The sequence below is a fragment of the Somniosus microcephalus genome, chromosome 6 (assembly GCF_052327205.1).
Source record: "Somniosus microcephalus isolate GS21.2 chromosome 6, FLI_Smic_1.0, whole genome shotgun sequence".
NCBI classification, from domain to species: domain Eukaryota; kingdom Metazoa; phylum Chordata; class Chondrichthyes; order Squaliformes; family Somniosidae; genus Somniosus; species Somniosus microcephalus.
The window spans coordinates 75,089,339-75,108,298 of NC_140992.1; the positions used below are offsets into that span (position 1 = coordinate 75,089,339).

General features: G+C 46.6%; 1 protein-coding gene across 1 annotated transcript; it reads left to right on the forward strand.

Annotated features, from left to right (window-relative positions):
- Nucleotides 1-3,595: 3,595 nt before the first annotated feature.
- On the forward strand, nt 3,596-5,883 carry LOC147115807 (uncharacterized). Its single transcript, XM_085990395.1, has 2 exons — nt 3,596-4,291; nt 4,404-5,883. Exons 1-2 carry the CDS (start codon nt 4,117-4,119, stop codon nt 5,213-5,215), a joined length of 987 nt encoding a protein of 328 aa, XP_085846521.1. The 5' UTR covers nt 3,596-4,116; the 3' UTR covers nt 5,216-5,883.
- Nucleotides 5,884-18,960: the final 13,077 nt, after the last annotated feature.

Genomic DNA, 18,960 nt, shown 5'->3' on the forward strand with positions numbered 1-18,960 from the left:
AAACACAACTGCACCAGTCTCGGCCTTACAAAAAGAAAGAAAGACACCAGTCTCGGCCTTACAAAAACACAACTACACCAATCTCGGCCTTACAAAAAGAAAGAAAGACACCAGTCTCGGCCTTACAAAAACACAACTGCACCAGTCTCGGCCTTACAAAAAGAAAGAAAGACACCAGTCTCGGCCTTACAAAAACACAACTACACCAATCTCGGCCATACAAAAAGCACCAGGCAGTTGTGCATACCTTCTACTTTTTGCCCTGCGAGGGCGATGACTTTCGTATCCTTGCCTGGCCCCTGCCCGCCCTGCAGCTCCTCCTCAATGGGAGCCCAGTGGCTGCAGCAAGGCTGGGGGAAGGCTGCTGAGGGGCAGATGGCGAGACGGCAGATGCCCTTGGGGGTCGGCCTGCACCAGCTCTGGCCTTGGAGTGGCCGGCTGCTGACTGCTCCAACTCTGGCTGGGCGGCAGCAGTCTGTCCAGCGGCTCGTGGCAGCTGCAATGGCGGAGTGGCAGTGTCGGCTGCAGGAATGGTGCCAACCTGGCAGATCGCAGGTGCTCGCTGGTCGCCTGAGACATTGGCACTCGCACGGGCCAGCACTGCAGCATGCGCAGCAAACAGCTGAAGAACAGACTGCTGGGCTGCTGCTGCGCGGCGCGTGCCCTGGCGATGCCTGGCTGATCCAGCGAGGGTGGCAGCAGTTAGTGCCCGTGTAGCCCTGGTCTGTGTCCGCATGACAACAGCCAGTGAATGGACGGCACGACTGAGCACTTGGCTTGAAGCCGCCTGTGCTGCCGCGAAGTCCTGTAGACTCCTGGCCTGTGCTGCACTGAATTGATCCAGACTCCTGGCCTGTGCTGCTCCAAATTGCTGCACACTCCTTGACAAAGACTCAATGGAGTCAGGCATCCTTGCCACTGCAGCCATGAGCTCATTGTGCCTGCGCTCAGCCTGGACGGCCATTTCCTCCAGGAGCCGCACCTCCTCTGCGCTGACTGTCGCAGGACTGGAGGCCGCACTCACCCTCTGGGGAGAAGTCCGCCGAGCTTCCCCACCCCTCCCGCGTTGCTGCAGGCCGCTGGGCCCCGGAGCTTCACTCTCCTCCGACCCTTCCCCCCGGCTCCCCTCCAGGGAAGACGTGTCCCCTACATCGCCATGGGCTGGCGCGGCTGAGGGTGGCACTGATGGGCCGGCTTCCTCTTCCTCCTCCTCGTATTCCGAAGCGCTAACAGTGGCAGCTTGAGGGCCCGCCTCCTCCCTGGCGATTCACCATCTGAAAGCAGGAAGGCACAAGAGTAGCTTTAGAGTGAGGACAGGGCGGCAGCGAGGGAGGCGTGAGTGGTGCCATTCACTGCATTGGTCGGACAGTGGCAAAGGATGCTGATCTGAGGCGCAAGTGGAATGAGCGAGGTCAAAAAGGTGATGCCCTTACCATTGGTGCCCAGAACAGGGTCGGCATCTCCACTGGCGACGGGGCCAATCAGCCGGCCTGCCATAATGCGCTCCACACGCTGGTCGAGGTCGGAGAGCTCTTTTACGTCAGGACGGCCTCCCCCGGTGTCAGTTCGTTTCCGCCGGTTGTGCGCCACCTTGGCCTGCAAGAGAAAGGATGGCCTCTAAGTACAGTGTGAAGCCCTGATCTTGTCTGCACTGCCTCGCATGGTCGAATAGCTTGTACAGTGTGAAGCCCTGATCTTGTCTGCACTGCCTCCCATGGTCGAATAGCTTGTACAGTGTGTAAAGTGCTGAATGTGCAAGTGATTTTCATGCCAGTCCCATAGCTGCTGGATGAGGGCTGGCCATTAGGGCTTTCAGGTCCCTTTGCCCATAAAGTGAGGTGCACATGCAGGGATGAGGAGGACACTGGAAAGGGTACTCACCCTGACAACCCGAGTGAGGTCGTTGAACTTCTTCCGGCATTGCACAGGAGTCCTGGCAACCACGCTGTTGGAAGACACCCTGTTTGAGACCTCCCTCCAGGCTTTCCGGTAGGCGCTGGGCAGCGGCCTCTTGCCACCTTCTGGGAACAGAACATGGCGCCTGCGCTCCACTCCGCCAACCAGCAGCCTCAGGTCACCGTCGCTGAAGCGCTGCGCTCTCTCCCTGGCCTTCTCCATAGCCCTGGGCGTTGTGCAGATGAAGCTGAAGTGGTCAGGCCTAGGTTGAGGGCTGCAGTGTGCAGGGCGTGGCAGGCAAACAAATCCACCCTCCCCCTTTAAGAGCTGACTGGCGCCAGAGTGTCTGCCGTCAATCAACAACTCGCCGCACCTGCGCTGCGCCCGGCCTCGGGGGTATCGCTCAGCACCGCCGGCTTAGCGCCTAAAGATAGTCATGCATCGCCTGTTTTAGCGCAGCAGCAACCTCTTGGGGCGATGCGACTGAATATCGGCGAAGGTGGCGCGACTTTGCGCCGGGCGCAAACTTTAGCGGCCGCCCGACTTTACCGCCCCAAAAGTGACTATACTGAATTTCTAGGCCTATAGGTTTATTAAAGAACCAACATGTAATTTACAGTTGCTGAGTCAATCGCAACATTAACAGTTCCAAAAAGAGAAAGCTTACAATTCTATTATCAGAGAACCTTATTCTCAAATCTTAGCTTTACCACAGTTTTACAGTTATTAGTTTTCAACAGGATATCCACAAAAATCAAATAACTTTGATCCTTGAGGTACAAAGAGTGGAGACTTACTGCCTCTGATGGCGAGAATCGCTTTGCCCCTTTAAAGCGAGTCTACTATCCCATTTGATAGTTCAATATCTATACCCTTTTCCAGTGGTATTTCCTTTAAGGTTTTCTGCTGATGTAAGCTAATTATCTCTAGCCATTTTTCTGCTGACCCCTGCAATTCTTACAGTCACCTCAGCTGATAGTATTATAGAACCATATCTCTTCTCTAGGTGTTCTAAGTTTACCATAAAAAATGGTGTAACAGCAGGTGCGTTTTACTTGATGTCATTTTTATAAAGGCAGATGATTGTGCTTCTTTACGAAGTGTAAATTAGAACACCTTGTACAGGGTGAACCATTGTCTTGTTCTGAAAGGTTCAGACTACCGCAGCCTTTGACCTTCTGTTTCAATAAGGTTATTGATTCAGTGTCAACAACTATCTTGGGCCAGAAATTCCAGAACGGGGCTTACAGCGCGTGCAAGCCCCGTATTTGCACTTACCCCGCGCTCCTGCCGATCAGCTCCAGGGACGCCTGCACTTGCTGAAACTGAAAGAAGAATCCCGGGCAGCGTATGACGTCACGCCGCCCAGGAGTGCAGCCAGCGCGAAGTCAGGAGCGTGCAGTGCAAGTGAGACACGCCCCTTAAGGTCTCATTGCAGCAGGACACGCCCCCAATCTCTCCGATCAGCTGCACAGGACTTTGGAGTTACACAGCTGCAGGGAAAGTAAGTTATCTGCTATTTTATGAATGTTTTGTGAACTTTTGTAAAATTTTAAAAACATTTAAATGATTTTGATGACTGTTACATAGTTTTAAAGACAATTGGAGCTATTTAAGCAATTTTTAAAGCCTTGAAAACATTCTATTAATTCTTTGCAGTTAATGAGCAAAGTGAAATGGCTGGAATTAGCACAATTAATGTGATTAAAAGAAGTCAGAACTTCACTGATGATGACCTCAGCAATCTCCTCAATGAGGTGGAGGCAAGGCGCCTGCGCATCATTGGGAATGAGCAGTCGAGAGCTCCGCAAAAAGTTCAGACGGCAGCGTGGCCGGAGGTTGCAGAAGCTGTCAGCGCGACCTCCACCATTCCACGTACAGCGGAACAATGCCGCAAGAAATTAAGTGACATTCTCCGATCTGTCAGGGTTTGTGCAGCTATAACTAAAGTGTACTGTAACATTGCTTAGAATTTAAGTTAGCCAGATCTATAAAGGCTTTCTTTTATAGCAGTCAATTTACTTCTTGGTAAAGTCACCTGAGGTAGCAATAAAACTTTATGGCTTTGGGGCCATCTCAAGGATACCTAATGTTCTGTTATCTTGATTGCATTGCTAGTAGATTTAAAACTTCAATGAAAGATGTAAAGAAACACCCAGGCCAGTCTTCAAAGCCTTCGCTGTCCCATGTCAGAAATGCAGCTGTGTGATTCTCTTATTTATGCTGCAATTTCAGAGTAAAAGTGCTCACAACTCCAGGGAACGCACACTCACAGGAGGTGGTGTTGCCATGCTGAGGGTTTTGACCGAACATGAGGAATGGGTGCAGCAGATGTACGAATTTGCTAGCAATCGCCCCGCGGATGCATCTGAAACAGGCATTTCTGACCCTCAATGTGAGTTGGCCTGGGCAGCCATATGTTAAATAAGGTTAGGTGTGTGCTGAATATCTGTGATGTGGCACATCGTGTTTTACTTTAGCAAATGTTTTCTGCTTCCTTCCCACAGCTGGACCGAGTACCTCTCACACACGGGATGAGCAGTGCGTGGAGTCAGCGGCCACAGAGAGCATTGGGGAAGGTTTTTCTGATGCAATGGCAGCAGTTACTGAGGTGGCTGAGGTGGTTGAGGAACAGGAGCAACCTGTCCTATGTCAGCAAGTGCAGCAGGAGTGTACAGACCCTGTGTCGGTGGCCACTATCTCACCATCTCGTGGCCCTTGTGGTTCTGAGCTAGTCAATGATGACTGTAGCTCCACAGGCAGACACCAAATGGGCACTTCAGTGCAGGTGGGAGTAGCTGAGGCACAGCAGTACCTGCAAGATGACCAGCAAGATATTGCAGGTTTAAGCCAATTGCTGACCTCTCTCACTGAGAAGGAAGTAGATGATAGAGACCATTTCAGGCAGGGAATGGAGAACGTTGGCATTACACTAAATCAGATATCATCGCAGTTTGGGGTGCTTAATGATAATTATCTTACAAAGATATCGCAGTTGGATAATTCTCTTCATCAGATATCTTCACATTTGGGGATACTTAATGAAACTATGATTGCAATGCTTAATTCGCTTGTATGTAACACTACTGGCATAACGCTGAATCCAGCACAAATGCCCTCCCCAGGTCACAGTGCAGAGCCACTTTGGTCCCAGGAGCAACCAGCTGCGCCAGTCTTGATGCAGGGCAGCGTAGAAATGCCTCAGCATCAACCCTTTCCTCAAGCCGCTGCTGAAGAGCAGGATCAATCTGACAGGGCCATTGCAAATAGATCTGGAGGGCTCCAGTCACGGGTACTGAAAAGGCGCAGGAAACGTTAGAGTGTCACTTTCAGCTCACTCACTCTGCCACCTTCAACCCTCAGTCACACAGGCCAGTTGGCAAATCGTTAAATTGTTATATTTTTCACTTTATTTAAATGTTAAATTTTTAATTACATATTTAAATTCAAGTGTTTTTTTATGAAGGAAAGGACACCCAGTAAGCAATGTTGAAAGAATTTAAACATTTATTTAACTTCAAAAACTTTTTCAACAAATGTTACAAAACTGTGAAATAGCTAGTTTGCACTTTGAATGTTTGTATTGCAGTAAGGAGGTAAAAATTACTGTAAAATGTTTACACTTTATTTTTTAACAGTCACCATTTTGCACATGTTTGAAAACGTTGAAAGAGGTAGTTAGCATCTTTATTTTTGTTATATCACTACGAATCAAACACAAATAGTTAAACCTGTTTACAAAGTGATTTAAAAACTGTTAACATTAACATTTTTAAATTGCATTAAGTAGGTCATTAACATCCTTGAACGAAGAAAGACAAGTAACGATGAATTCTTTCCAGTTACACTTCCTCACTGTTCCTGTCCATAAATTTTTTTTTACGTTCATAAAAGTTACTTAAAATTTACAAGTTATTCACTTTATACATTGAAACTGAATGTGAAAAGTTTTTTATTATGCAATAAAAGGTCAATGTTGCACTTTAATATGTGTCTGCTTCTGTCTTTGCCTTGCGGGGGGAGGGTTAGGTACAGGGCATAACTACCACGTGAAGGTGTTGGCTACCAGCACTTCGCGAGCAGCCTTACATTCGGTGGCACTTGGTTCCTCTCCATGAGGCCTGGCAGCATGCACATTGCCATCGCCTTCATCCTCCACTTCAAGAGGCAGCTGTTCCTCATTGTTAAGGGTCAGTCCTTCCTGCAGGGCAAGGTTGTGCAAAGCACAGCAGGCCAGCACAATCCTTGACACTTTCTGGTGAGAGTACTGCAAGGTCCCCCCTGACCTATCCAGGCACCGGAAGCGTGATTTCAGAACTCCTATTGTCCTCTCCACCACTTGACGTGTAGTCACGTGTGCACGGTTGTATCTCTCCTGCGACTGATTAATGGTATTGCGGTAGGGGGTCATCAGCCATGGTTTTAGCGGGTAGCCCTTGTCGCCCAGTATCCATGCGGATCCTGTAGGCAATTTCTTTAGAGAATCATACAATTTAGAGTTCCGGAGGACAAAGGAGTCATGATTACTTCCCCGGTGTCCAGAATTAACGTTTAGGATCCTCAGGTGCGCATCACATAATATCATTACATTCAATGAATGATACCCCTTCCTGTTAATGAATGTCACAGGTGCATCCTTGGGTGACTTCAGTGCAATATGTGTTCCATCGACGGCCCCAATCACTTTGGGGAATCCAGCAATGCGATAGAAAGCTAAGGCCATCTCCTTCTGATGTCGAGTTGACAAGTCATAATGAATGAAATCTGAAATCCTACGGCAAATGGCTGCTGTGACCTGGTGAATGCAGACCCTCGCAGCATTCTTGGAGATGTTGCTTATGTCACCGGTACCTGCTTGAAATGATCCACTTGCAAAGAAGTTCAATGCTGTGGTTACCTTCATGTTGACTGACAAGGCAGTGTGGATCTTCGAGCGTGGCTCCAAGTCTGCCTTCAACATGTCACATAGTCGACCAATTGCCTCTTTACTGAAGCGCAGCCGCCTGATACACAACTCCTCGGACAGCATTTCAAATGATCGCCTCTCCCTGTAAACTCTGTTTGGTGGGTAGTTGTTCCTTCTGATCAGGAGACGTTCCTGGTTCCTCATTCTTCCACGTTGTTCCCTGGCATTCCTATTTCTTTGCAGCAAATGCAGAAGTAGCATCAGGGCTAAATTTCTACAACAGGGCATTTTCCTCGCTCACAGGACTACTCCTCACACAGACGTACCTGTACGGAGTAAATGGAAATAGTTGTTACACTTCTTTTAATAAACTGAGTGCCTATAACATCAACTCTGGCTATGCCAGGAAGCATGCTTTTACGGCTTGCAAACACATCCTTCCCGCCTGATGAATATCACAGACCTACATCTTATTCACTGAAAGGAAAACATACAGAACTGCACATCCTAAATGGAATATATGCAGACATACATACAATCATACATACATAATTACTAAATATTACTGATGACTATTTCATTCTGTAAGCATTTCATTATTTTAAAAATAATTTTAACATTTTATGAAAAAAAATTCAATGAGGCCTTGCCCACAGCCACAACAATTGCTCGTTCTAACTACAGTACTGAAAAACCGTTTTAAACAAAAAAAAAAGTTTTAACTTACCTCAGCCTTTCTTAAAATAAGTTTCCTCCCTTTCCCAAACAGAAATAGAAGACTTTCAGAAGCTCCACGATAAAATGTTTCTTCCTCCGCAGCCAATGAACCACTTTACACTTGCTTTTTTTACGTGTAACTTCTGAGGACTTACCCTCACGGATTTCATGAATGAAATCTACGAAGTTCACTGCGCAAGCGCTGCCTGTGCAGTCGCACGTGCTCGAGGTCTGGAAATGCCGGCGTTCCCCGCATGCGCTGTTCATGCTGAACACCGGCATTTCCAATGGCCAGATGCGTGAGTACCCCGAGCGCACCCACGCCTTTGGCCGCGAATTTCTGGCCCCTTATCTCTATAGCCAGAATACTTTCACAGCTTTTCATGGTTGGGTTTCTAGATTTCCAGACCCAGTTTGTCATGTTTTAATAAGGCCGGAATTCTTTCATAGAATGGTGTCTTTTTCTGAATCGGTTTTATGACTTATTCCTTCACAACCTTTCTGCTCCAGCACCATGAGTGACCACCAAGCAACTTTTATGATTGGGTGGTCTTTATAATCTGATAGCAGGCCTTTGTAAGTTATAATTGTGAAATGTGTTTTCTTTTCTATTTCCCCTTTTTTAAGGTACAGTATCCTCCTTTTAGCCTTCCCTCTGCACTATTTGTTATTTTGTAACTGAAATTTTCAGTAGGCAATCTGTCCCAGAACTTTTAAAATGCTAATCTTGAATCTATCATATGAATCATAGAGTCGTATAAATATATAGCACAGAAGGAGGCTATTTGGCCCATCGTGCCTGTGCTGACTCTTTGAAAGAGCTATTCAATTCATCCCACCCCCCTGCTGTTTCCCCATAGCCTTGCAAATTTTCACCTTCAAGTATTTATCCAATTCCCATCTGAAAGTTACTATTGAATTTGCTTCCACCATCCCTTCAAGCAGTGCATTCCATATCATAACAACTCACTGCCTACATTTGTTTTCCTCATGTTGGCTCTGGTTCTTTTGCCAGAAGGTGTTTGGTTTGTTTTGACGTCTCTCCTTCTGCCTGAAGGACAGGTTTTTGCAGATAGCCTAACAACTTGACCTTTAAGACATCAAGAGAGAGAACCCATCGCCTACTAATTTAAAAAGCAGCAGTTTATTGGGTCAACTTGATGCATCTTGATTTTCTAGGATTCACGGGGTGGGGAGCAAAGGAGCAGTGAGGCAGAAAGAAGGTACCATTCTTAATATTGTTTCTATTCTTGAAATTTTGGATAATAAACTCAAAAATAGTGGTGAATACGCTCTATGAAATTTATAGGTGCTTCTTTTATAATTAGTTTGACCATCCTCTTCACCAAATAACAGAAATTAAAATGTAGAATTAATTTTAAATGATGAAAACAGTAATTGAAGCCGAAACGTGATTACAATATAATTTATCCAAGGTTTCATTATCTTAATGAGGTCAACCCAAGGCTGATGGTCAAGGCTGATGAGGTGCCTCAATACATTGGGGGAAAAATTGGGTCACGCCCCCTTTAGGGCGCTAACTGCACCAGGACGCTACTTTTAGCGCCCCGAAAAAGTTAGCGCCCTCACACCGGGAATTGAATGGTAGCGCCCCAAGCAGGAGGCGGGGCACTACTGGAAGCGCCCCCCTCCCTCTTGGGGCGCTACCATTCAATATTGCACTGCTACGTGCAAACAGTGCCACGTGCGTCGGCACGTAGCACCGCAGTATTACAGGCCTCCCTCCCCTGATTAAAGGGGAGGGGCCTAGCGCAGCGCGTACCAGGGCTGGAGAGCAGGGTGCCAGCAAAAGAGCCCAGCACTCAAGAGGAGTGCTGGGTTGACCAATCGCGGCTGGCACCCCGCAGGAGGAGGCGAGAGTCATAGAGTCATAGAATTATACAGCACAGAAAGAGGCCCTTCGGCCCATCGTGTCTGCGCCGTCCATCAAGCCCTGTCCAATCTAATCCCATTTTCCAGCATTTGGTCCATAGCCTTGTATGGAATGGCATTTCAAGTGCTCATCCAAATGCTTCTTGAATGTTGTGAGGGTTCCTGCCTCTACCACCCTTTCAGGCAGTGAGTTCCAGACTCCAACCACCCTCTGGGTGAAAAGTTCCTCCTCAAATCCCCTCTAAACCTCCTGCCCCTTACCTTGAATCTATGCCCCCTTGTTATTGACCCCCCTACTAAGGGGAAAAGTTCCTCTTTATCTACCCTATCTATGCCCCTCATCATTTTGTACACCTCAATCAGGTCCCCCCTCAGCCTTCTTTGCTCCAAGGAAAACAACCCCAGCCTGTTCAGTCTTTCTTCATAGCTGAGGCGCTCCAGCCCAGGTAACATCCTGGTAAATCTCCTCTGCACCCTCTCCAATGCAATCACATCCTTCCTATAGTGAGACGACCAGAACTGCACACAGTACTCCAGCTGTGGCCTTACCAGCATTTTGTACAGCTCCATCATAACCTCCCTGCTCTTATACTCTATGCCTCGGCTAATGAAGGCAAGTATCCCATATGCCTTTTTAACCACCTTATCTACCTGTTCCGCTGCCTTCAGGGATCTATGTACATGTACACCAAGGTCCCTCTGACCCTCTGTACTTCCTAGGGTCCTACCACTCATTGTGTATTCCCTTGCCTTATTTGTCCGTCCAAAATGCATCACCTCGCACTTTTCAGGGTTAAATTCCATTTGCCACTTTTCCGCCCATCTGACCAACCCGTTTATATCGTCCTGTAGCCTGAGGCTTTCCTCCTCGCAATTTACCACCCCACCAATTTTCGTGTCATCTGCGAACTTACTGATCATACCTTTTACATTCTCCTCCAAATCATTTATGTAGATCACAAACAGCAAGGGACCCAGCACCGATCCCTGAGGTACCCCACTGGACACAGGCTTCCAGTCACAAAAGCAACCTTCGACCATCACCCTCTGCCTCCTGCCACTCAGCCAGTTTAGGATCCAACGTGCCAAGGCACCCTGGATCCCATGGGCTCTTACCTTCTTGACCAGTCTCCTATGCGGGACTTTGTCAAAAGCCTTACTGAAGTCCATGTATACCACATCCACAGCATTTCCTTCATCCACACACCTAGTCACCCCCTCGAAAAATTCAATCAGATTGGTCAGACATGATTTACTCTTGACAAAGCCATGCTGACTATCCCCGATTAATCCTTGCCTCTCCAAGCCCAAAAAAAAGGCCGCCCGGCACCTGCCCTTTAATTTGTGCCACTGCGGCTGCAAACACAGCACCCTGACCCTGTCGGACATAGCGTCCGGCAGTAGATCGGGGGCACGAGCGAAGTTTGCGGCCGGGGTGCGAACGGGCCACTGCACACGGCGATGATGTCATCACTGGAGGCGCAGCGCCGCAGGGTGCTACCGGCTACCATCACCGCTAACCTTCTGCTGAATTTCGCAGGAGGCGTTAGTGGCACCACGCCCGGGCGTAAGGTGTTTTGCACCCTGTTAGCAACCCAATTTTTCCCCCCATTATCATTTAAGCTATCATTCACTTCATAAAAGGAATGAATTTCTGCTGGGGTTCTCCGGCTTGTCCATCATATCTTCAGCACAAGAGCTGTGGAAACCCAAGAAACCCCCAAAGTTACAACAGTAATCAAATTTCTTATCCATCCTCTTTCCACAAATTGAAACTAGTCGGTTTCTTGTATACTAAGAAACAAGAGTAACAACTATCATCATCAATGGGTGAAAGCCGCTACATAGAAAGAATAAAATTAGCAAAGTACAGGACTGAAAAAGACTGCACCCCATCTGGCCTTCCCCAAAAAGTAGCACCCACTTCTTCAAATACCGAATTAATTTTTCCATAATATCTACTTCCCTTAAAAAAGATTGACTAATGACCTATTGTTTTTGTTCACTAAAAATAGAAAAAAAATTAATTGCTTAAAATTTGTTCTTCTTGCAAAATGCAGTAATGTTGTCAAAGAATGTTCTTCTTGCTGTAGAAACCCACTGAGCTTAATTATAGATGTTAAAAAAATTTAAAAGATGGAGGCCTAGAAATTCGGTTGTGGGTCCGCCAGGGTTTTAGCGCCCGAAATTTTGCGCCGGCGTTAATGCTGCTGCGCCCGACGAAAATTCGGTTGCCCCGGGCCCAGACGGCGGCAGGCGCTAATGGAGGGTTTTTGCGCCTCACTATGGGCGTTCAGTGCAGTTTTCAGGCGCTAATCCCCCGCTGCGGCACCCGAGGCGGTGCGGCAGGCTGGGGTACTGCAGGCCTCCTCCTTCTGTTAAGGAGGAGCTGCCTGCAGCCGACCGCTGGCCGGTTGATTCGCCCGACAAATGAGCCCGGCACCTCGGGGAAGAGCCGGGCTCGCGGGCCACACACATCAGTGCCGCGGGGGGGTGGTGGAGGAGTCCGGGGAGGGAGGTGCGGGCAGGCGGCCGCCGGGAAAGCAGCCGGCCACCGCTCCACCTTTATGCGCCGGCGCAAAGGTGTGTAACATCCCTTTCAACAATCGTTGGTTGCGGCTGCCACGGGCGAGGCGGCCGCAACTGAATTTGGGCTTGGGGCCGGGTTACCACGGCAACCGGGACGCTGCGCACACCGATGACGTCATCGGTGCCGGCGCAGCGCTACCGGCTAACGCCGATGGTAGGGCCCAACGCAATTTCGTTACCAGCTATAATTCCGGCGCAAGACCCCCTAACACCTCTAATTGGGCGCTAACCCCACCGAATTTCTAGGCCGGACAGTCTAACTTTTTCTGGATTATTCAGTCAATTCAGAAAGATTTATCTTGGAAAGAAAATTCTCTATCTCCAATACTGAGAGTTTCTTATTGTTGATTTTCACTGTCAGTTATGTCATACATGCTGTTTGTATCTTTTGACTTGCCACATAAAAAGATTTCACTTTGACCTTATTAATGTGAGATGTTGCTACATCTCACTTCAAAAACAACTTTCCTGCAAAACAACCTTCCTTGTAATATTTCACTGTGGTAACAAACATGCCAAATACTCAGGGAACCATGCACAAATCAAGGATAATACTTGATAGTAATGTCACTTCTAACCATTTGATGGAGTATGGAAATTGCTAATGCTGGTGCCAATTTCCTTGAAGTTCAGGGTTCTTGGTGTTACTGCGGATTTACGGCCCTCAGAGAGGAGTCTTATTTAGACATTGAACATGTTGTTAATGCGATTAGATAACTGCCCAGGGATTCAATCTAACTAAACCATTGTTGCATTCATTTCATGTATTTCTCATTACTACTGGGGGTGAGGCGGGGAAGGTGGGAGGATACAAGTTTCAAATGCTAAGATTGAATTCTTTTGTAACAGCATCCACATCTTTACCATCTGAAAACAGATACTGAACAGCTTAAGTAATGCAGTTAGCAATTTTTAAGAATTACAGATTTTGATGCAATGGATTTTCATCATTGTTATGTAACTGAAAATTATTGTTCCGGTGTCTCAAGTTTAGGGCAGGCTTTAATCACCTTAGTTTTTTCCATAACATCACTATCATCATTATCAAGATTGGATGGAGCACTAGAAACAGTTGATACAAACAAAAGTATTTTATAAAGCACAATTAAAATAAGATAAGTCATACTTATTTAATCTAGGACACACGTCTCGCAGCAGTCCACTCAGGTACACTATGCTGTGCATATTCCCAGGGTTGATTACATCAGATAAATTGGCAAATATGGTTTAGTATATTACAAGCTAATAGAAGTGTTATAGCAATTGCTCATTCGCCAGTGCCTCCAACCTCTTAGTCTCTTCTACTTCTTCTTAGGCAGTCCCTCGGAACTGAGGATGGCTTGCTTCCACATTAAAAATGAGTTTGCAGGTGACTGATGAGTCCAATGCGGGACCTACAGTCTCTGTCACAGGTGGGGCAGACGGTGGTTGAAGGGGTGGATGGGTGGGGTGCTTGGGTTGACGTACGCTCCTTGCGCTTCCTGTGCTTGGCTTCCGCTTGCTCCCGGTGAAGAGACTTGAGGTGTTCGGCGCCTTCCCGAATGCTTCTCCTCCACTTTGTGCGGTCTTGGGCCAGAGATTCCCAGGTGTCGGTGGGGATGTTACACTTTTTCAAGGAGGCTTTGAGGGTGTCCTTGAAGCGTTTCCTCTGCCCACTTGGGGCTCTCTTGCCGTGCCGGAGCTCCGAGTAGAGCGCTTGTTTTGGGAGTCTCGTATCGGGCATGCGGACAATGTGACCCGTCCATCGGAGCTGATTGGGCAGGGTCAGAGCTTCGATGCTGGGGATGTTGGCCTGAGCAAGAACACTGACGTCTAAGACTCTAATATCACACTTAGGTTATTTAACCATGGCTGCATATTACTTAACCCCTTATTCACCTATGCTCTTGTACCTTAGTCCATGCTGAGAGGCAATAACTTCTTCCTTCATATATTTAGTATAAGACATCACAAGTATTAGAATTCTACTTGGCTGTAACTTGCAGCTCAAAAAGTTTACATGGTACACATCAGCAGAACTAATATAATAGGGTAAATCTTCAACTTCACCACATGGGTGGTAATCTGGTGGAGCAGAATGTCTGCCTGTTACAGAACCTGTCCGGTTTTCATTCCGTTGGAATCAATGGAATGAAAATCGGGCAGGATCTGTTAAAAGGTGGGTGATCCACTTTGCCAGATTATTGCCCATGGATTAAAGATGAAAATTTACCCTATTTTATTGTATTTGAAAGGAGTCCTCTTGGGCTGCTGTGCTATTACTATAATCACAGTTATGCTATTATACTATTATGAATGATGGCCCTGAAATAAGCAATGGGGTAGATTTTCCCGAACCTGTCGGGAAGAAGGCGGGACTTCACCTTTTGGGTTTTTGACCCGCCTACTTCAACATCCGGCCAATCCGTGTGATTTTCCCTTGATTGACCTTGTTGAGCCTGCCCAGCGGGCTCAACAGGCCAATTAAGGGCCACCCAGCAACAGGTGACATCACAGACTGCAATTTCATCTGTCAAGAGTTCTTGACAGATGAAATATCAGTGTTTTACAGCTGTTTGAAGCTGTGAAACACTGACACTCTGAGTTCTAAGCTGAGTCCTTCTGCACAGACTCAGTTAGAACTCTCACCAGCATTCAAAGCTGAAGGCTGTCACTTTTGACAGATCGCAGCCGTTCAGCTTTCAGTTCTGGCTGAGTGATGCGCTCCTGACGGCTACAGGAAGAAAGGCTGTTAAGGTAAGTACAGGTAAGTAAAAGTTCTTTACACACTTTAGACACACCAAACACACTTACCTTTACACTCATGCACCCATCACTCACCTGAGCACTGACATCGCGACCCCTCCAACTCCTTCAACCCGATGGCCCACCTGCTGTAACCTGGCGTGGTTTGGAGCCGTCGGGAAACCCACACGAAACCCCTCAAAATAGGGATTAGGCTAAAAACTGCCTGTTAACTACCTGTTAACAGGCAGTTAATTGGCACTAATCCCTTCCCGTCTGGTTTCGGCAGGTCCCAGTGCGGGGTGGGTACCCGCCGCCCCTGAAACTTAAGTGGGGCGGGGTTTTGGGCGGGATGGTGTCGGGACCTCCAAATTTGGGATTTTCCCCCCGCACACGCCTGAAACCCCACCTGATGGCGCCACGAAAATCTAGCCCAATGTATTTACTCAATGAAACCTCCAGATAGAGCTGCAGCCAGACTTACTCTTTTCCATATTCCTGGCTGTGCCTAACTTTCTCTCCTTTGCACTTTTGTCTGTTCTCAAACTGATGTCCTCCTAAACCCTGGCAGCTCCTGATCCACTCGTGTTTACATTCCTAGTTGCTTCCAAACAGCTATTGCCTCATCCCTGTCTGCTTCTTAAGCACCGTGCCTTCATTCCTAGCTGCTCCTGACCCACTCTTTTCCATGTTCCATGGGTGCCCCAACCAATCTTTTTTCTGTGTCCCTGGTTGTTCCTGACACATTTTCCCCACTATTCTTAGCCCTGCTCCTTCATGGGTGAATTTAGAGTTTCATCCACCAATGAAGAAGCACCACAAACAACAGCCATTTCCAGCCCCCTAGGTCTGATTATTCAAATGGAACAAATTAGTGGTGCTAGAATATAAATAGAAAAATAAATTCCTACTTTAATGTTGCAAATTCACATTTTAAGATGGCAAATTTGGAAAAGCAAAATGCTAATTTGTGACTGGATGCCCACCACCTACACACTTCTATTTATATGCATTATTATATCATTACATTATATCTGGGGCTTGTAATCATAATTTTCATGAAGCTATGAGTCACACCATAGGGCACAGAAAGCTGAAGCAGCAAAACTTAGACTATCTTATGGTTGAAGTAACAAGAACAGTGTGTAAACCTATTTCAAGTTCATTTACTGTCACACCTCTTGAGACCTGTATTTTCTTACTTATTATGCATTATTGTCATTTATGCAACATATATATAAAATTACTGAGTGAAATTTTACTTGATTTCTAATAAATCTTTCCAAATACCTATTTCTAATCCACATACTATGGAACACACAGCTAAGTCACCTAAACTAGTATATGGAGAAAATGTACATTAGGTGCAATATAATTCATTATCAAAACTGTCAATGTGTGTGTGCCCTTTGATCTCATGAAACCCTATTATTATTCTCATTGAGCACATGCACATTCCTGACACTTTGACAGTTGTGTTTCCTCAATGGTACCAGCATAAAAAAGGGGCAAATGCAGTGAGATTGTGGATGGTGAATGGATCAGTGAGACTCCCTGATATCTGGGCATCAGAAATGAATGTTTAAGGTTATCTTTGTGGAGGACTCTATTACTATCCTTCAATAGCTTCTCTAACAGATTATTTATGATCGCTATCCAATTTCTGCCAGCCAACCTTGTCCTTGGAGCTGCTTAGAGAGTTGGCCACATGTCAGATACAATGACATTTAGAACAGTTTGCAATATTGCTGAACCTACAAATCATTGAGAATCTTACTGAAGCCAATATGTCAGATGGCATTCCCTGCTTAAGTAAATTTCATTGCAGCCGTAAAGTAGTCTGGTATAGTTTGTATCTCTGAAACTAAACCTTGGCAAATCCTTGGAGAGGGAGGATCCAGTTGTTGTGGTCCATGTGGGAACCAACGACATAGGTAGAACTAAGAATGAGGTTCTGCTGAAGAAGTTTGAGGAGCAAGGGTCTAAATTAATAAGCAGATTCACAAGGGTAATAATCTCTGGATTACTACCTGAGCCATGCGCAAATTGGCATAGAGATCAAAGAGTTAAATGCGTGACTCAAAGAGTGGTGTGGGAAAAAGGGATTTCAATTCATGGGGCACTGGCACCAGTACTTGGGAAAGAGGGAGCTGTTCCATTGGGACGGGCTCCATTTAAACCAGGCTGGGACAAAAATCCTGGTGAATTGAATAACTAGGGCTGTAGATAGGGCTTTAAACTAAAAAGGGAGGGGGGGTCAGGTGAGGGGAAATTTAGAAATCTAAAGAGAAAGGTCAATCTAATAGAGCAGTGTAGCGATTTGGGTAAAAATAAGCAGAGTGTGACAGGAAGGAACAGAGAGTTTAACGGTAGCAGTGCAGCAGAGAATAAGGTCAAAGCAGGGAATAATTGTAAAAAAAATAAATTAAAGGCTCTTTATCTGAATGCACGAAGCATTCATAACAAGATAGATGAACTAATGGCACAAATAGAGATAAATGGGTTTGATCAAATAGCCATTACAGAGACATGGTTGCAAGGTGGCCAAGGTTGGGAACTAAATGTTCCAGGGTACTTGACATTTTGAAAAGACAGGCAGAATGGAAAAGGAGGGGGAGTAGCCCTGATAATAAAGGATGGCATAAGGACAGTAGCGAGAAAGGATCTCGGCTTGGAAGATCAGGAAGTGGAATTAGTATGGGTGGAGATAAGGAATAACAAGGGGCAGAAAACACTGGTGGGAGTTGTATAAAGGCCTCCTAACAGTAGCTATACCGTTGGACAGAATATTAATCAATAAATAGTAGGCGCTTGCAACAAAGGTAATACAATAATCATGGGGGACTTTAATCTTCATATAGGCTGGACAAATCAAATTGGCAAAGGAAGTCTGGAGGATGAGTTCATGGAATGCATTTTGGACAGTTTCCTAGAACAATATGTCATGGAACCAACCCGGGAACAGGCTATTTTAGATCCTATTTTGTGTAATGAGACGGGGTTAATTAGCAAGTGCATAGTAAAGGATCCTCTGGGGCAGAGTGATCATAATATGATAGAATTTCACGTTAATTTTGAGAGTGACTTGCCTAAGTCCGAAACTAGAGTCATAGGGCTCGATTTTGTTACTGGGGCAGGCTGGGGGTCGTATAATCCACTTTTTGTGTTAGCCACCCAATTCTAAATCGATGTGGGAGAATGAAACGATTTTAACTTAAGTGGGCAATTGAGTTCCAGCGTGTGGGAACCCATGGCCCAATTAGTTTTTTCAGTCTGGAACTCACCTCCGATGATATCATCATTGCTGCTGCATTTAAGGACTGCAACAAGCCTTGCTGCTTCTGCAGACTGCCAACCTTTTGGCCTTACATGTTAGAGAGATATGGAGGCAGAATGACAAGTGAGAGACCTAGGTCTGCTCCCAGGTTTGATGACGTTGCCCTGCAAGCTTAAGTGGAGGGAGCAAGAGCCATTAAAGAGGTGCTCTTCCCTTTTTCAGGGAGGAAGAAGCCTCCCCAGCAGACCAAGGCTGTGTGGATCCAGGTGGCCCAGGAGGTCAACTCTTTGTCGATAACCCGCAGAACCTGGCTTCAGTGCAGGAAGAGGTTTCATGACCTTCTGCGCACTGGAAAAGTGAGTATGACTTTCCCATCACCCTCAATCTGATCCCCATTGCCTGTCCTCACCAGCATTCAGCTTTAGCAATCTCTTCCTCCACATCCCACTTGACACTGACATCCATGCACCCTTACCCTTACCCATTCCCTCTCTCTCTATGCTCACATTCACCTAACTATTTGAATCTGCAGCCCTCACACTCCCTATCACTGTGACGCTACAAAAACAACTTACAACACACAAGGAGGGCCCTTGGTCTTGCCACCTCACTCCATCTTTGTCTCCTTCTAAGCATCTATGCTATGGATTCTCTACACTCACTCCTTCATTCTCACTCAAACTCCACTTGTGTCCCTCATTGCAGGAAAAGAGAGCTCACAATAAGAGGGAAAGAGTGAGGACAGGAGAAGGGCCACCCTCAGTAGCCCAGCTCACCCCCTGAGAGGATGCGGTCCTGGAGATTGTGGTAGTGGAGGACGATGCACAGGTTGGGGACAGACAGATGGGTGCATCACAGCAAGCTGGTGACAGAATAGTTTTCCATCTCTCTCATTGACATTGCATGAGTCGCTGATAATGATTCTGAAGCTCTAACAGATGGACTTATCATCACCTGC

What these genes read in the sequence shown, in the direction of transcription:
- LOC147115807 (XM_085990395.1), top strand. Translation starts at nt 4,117, where the DNA reads ATGCTGCAATTTCAGAGTAAAAGTGCTCACAACTCCAGGGAACGCACA. An exon ending in AGGCATTTCTGACCCTCAAT is followed by an intron (nt 4,292 to 4,403) that starts GTGAGTTGGCCT and finishes TCCTTCCCACAG; the next exon opens with CTGGACCGAGTACCTCTCAC.